The sequence below is a fragment of the Nicotiana tabacum genome, chromosome 14, assembly GCF_000715075.1.
Source record: "Nicotiana tabacum cultivar K326 chromosome 14, ASM71507v2, whole genome shotgun sequence".
NCBI lineage: Eukaryota > Viridiplantae > Streptophyta > Magnoliopsida > Solanales > Solanaceae > Nicotiana > Nicotiana tabacum.
Genome location: NC_134093.1, coordinates 76228131 through 76230848, shown reverse-complemented (window position 1 = coordinate 76230848; position 2718 = coordinate 76228131). Strand labels below are relative to the sequence as shown.

Here is a 2718-nt window from a genome sequence, read left to right as displayed (position 1 = left end):
TTCTATAATGCAACCTTAAGTCTACTTTAGTTAGCCAATGAATAGATTACATAAGCAAGATACAAGAAAAGAAAAGGAATCATGTCTAGCTAGTACAATCTGAGTGTGGAATTTTCTTGTTAGTTTCTTAAATCTTCTATCGATTTCTATCGCCCGCTCTAGAAAGAAGAATAAAATCGAAAGAACATACAAAATTGTTAAAGAAAAGAATATAGTTCAAAGAACTAGAGATGTTTTAAATAATATCAAAAGAAGTTACAAATCATGAATCCTTTTAACCCAACCCCCTCCATGGAAAAAGAAAGAAAAGACAAGAAAAACTAAAATAGAGAAGAAAAGTAGTTCTAAGATACTAAACATGAAAATCCTAATTAGTCCTGCAAGTCTCTCTCCCAAGAAGCTACATGTGTGTGTCCTACAGAAGGATGAATTTTTGATAAATCCACAAATTTTCTTTACTTGTTTTTTCTACACGTGATGTGATGATGTTTGCTCTTATTGTATTTAAGCAGTTTGGTTAATCCTCAGACGACATTGTTGTCGTTCAGTTGCTGCTGTATGAACCACATGTCCTCAGTGTTCCACACATTGTCCATCCATTGACTCATGTTTTGCTGATCCATTGCAGCATGGAATTCTAGACCCGTGGGGATGGTTAAAGATTCTCCGAGTTGAGTACTTTGATGAAAATAATCTTGCTGATTGTTACTTATAACTGGGGGATAGTTGTAGCAACAATCAGTGATGTCAGAAACAGGCGTCCCAAATGAGTTTTCTGATGAAGCTGCCGTGCTAATTGAATTCTCACTCATTCTTGGCTTATTAATAGCGTTGTTATTGTTGTGAATAGGCACAACTTCAGATATACCCATATTTGGATTAATTGTCACTTGATTGGAGTTTGTGGTGGCAGCTGCTTGAATTCTCTCAACTAGCCTTGGCATCCATAGATAACGCATGGTATCCTTAAATTGCTTGCTGTTCACGTCGCATTTCAGTTGTTTGGCATGCTTTTGCACTCGGGTTCTCCAGTAATTCTTGATCTCGTTGTCAGTTCTTCCTGGCAAATGCTGAGCAATTTTTGACCACCTACACTTATATAACATAATTGATCAGAATCGAGTACCCAAACAAGCCTGAAACTACACTCACTAATGTTTAACATACCGATTGCCCCAACGAGAATGCAGCTCAAGAATCACAAGTTGTTCTTCAAGAGTGATGTTTCCACGTCGAACATCCGGGCGGAGATAATTTAGCCATCTCAATCTGCAACTTTTCCCAGTTCGCTTTAAACCTATTACAGTTCCATGCCATTCAAGTATTACATTTCTCATTTCTGAGCTCAATTATTGATAAAGTTCATACATGTAGCAATTACACTTTTTTTCTTCTCTTTTGTTTTTAATAATAAATCTTGCCAATTATATCTCCTTTCCTTTACCTTTATTTGTTTATTGGATGAGTTTTCTGCTTTTAAAGGATTACCTAGTACGGAAAGAAATTACAAACCACGCCCACTTAAATCCTTATCTAGCACGAACTGTCCAACATATATACCCATTGGTTAGAGACCAGAAAAGCCCATATTTTGAGAACTAAAGATCTAACCAGCACGATAAACGTGCGTCTCATCAATTAAATCAACGTCGTCGATGGTTAAATATAAAAAGAATAGGTGAAACATAACACATAAAAATATACCAGCAGAGCGGGCGAGAAAATTCCAGCGACCTTCACCATGGTGAGCTATGTTGTTGATGAGGGTGAAGTCTTCTTCGACGGTCCATGGACCTTGTCGGAGGTCCATGTCTTCTTCATGCTGTTGTTGATGGTTGTTATTTTTATTGTAATTACCTCCACGGCTCAAACCGACTTTAATATGGTGATGATCCATCACGACAAATGATTTTACTCTAAACGGAGAAACTGATTGATAGATGGAAAAAAGGTGTTGATAGATGAATCAGTTTTTGATCAAATTAAAGAGATGGAGAGAAAAAGGGCTTTAGAGAGAGAGAAATATGAGATGAGGTGAGAAGAAAGATGTATGTTTGGATTACTACATGAGAGAAGGTGGTGGGGGACTTTATATAGATATATAGAAAGAGAAAGTTTGGAGAAAATTTGTGACAATTAAAGAAAAAGATGGCATGTGAGTGAAGGATTGAAGAATTGAAGAATTTGAACTCGTCCTACTATCCCACAAAGCCGCAATATGCAATTAAGCTCTATAGTTTTTCTCAATGCTGGAGAAGTAACTAAATAATGTTTAACTCGTTTGACACTTTTGACTTGGCCTGTACCTTCTCCCCAGTTACATATTGTATTCTATTAGTTCCCAGAAAACAATATGTATATTGTGTTCCCATATTCTACTCTTTTTTTCTTCAATTTTTTTTTTGCCCCTCCAAGCAAGTTGTCATGGAATGTTAGACTTTCTAACTTCACCATTCATTTTCTTAACTAATTTCCTTGTTAAATTAGAAAATACCACTATGTTAAAAACTGAACCTAGGTGATATTATTATATGATCTTAATAAATAATGATGCGGAGCCATTTTTTTTTTTTTTTTTACAAGTGCAGATAAAATTTTGATACTACTTTCAGTCCATATTATCTCCCTTTTAGGGTTTTTAATTTATACATTCTTAAGAGTATTTGTGTACTTCCTTTCTCTTAAAATGTTTAACTTAATACACTCACTAAATGAAAA

The 2718-nt window shown here is 35.3% G+C and overlaps 1 protein-coding gene across 1 annotated transcript; it reads right to left on the bottom strand.

Moving 5' to 3' along the window:
• Nucleotides 1-215: 215 nt before the first annotated feature.
• Nucleotides 216-2205, bottom strand: LOC107759009 (transcription factor MYB78-like). Its single transcript, XM_016576866.2, has 3 exons — nt 1705-2205; nt 1168-1297; nt 216-1089 (listed from the first exon to the last, which is right to left on the bottom strand). The coding sequence occupies exons 1-3, from the start codon at nt 1895-1897 to the stop codon at nt 525-527; spliced, it is 888 nt and encodes a 295-aa protein (XP_016432352.1). The 5' UTR covers nt 1898-2205; the 3' UTR covers nt 216-524.
• Nucleotides 2206-2718: the final 513 nt, after the last annotated feature.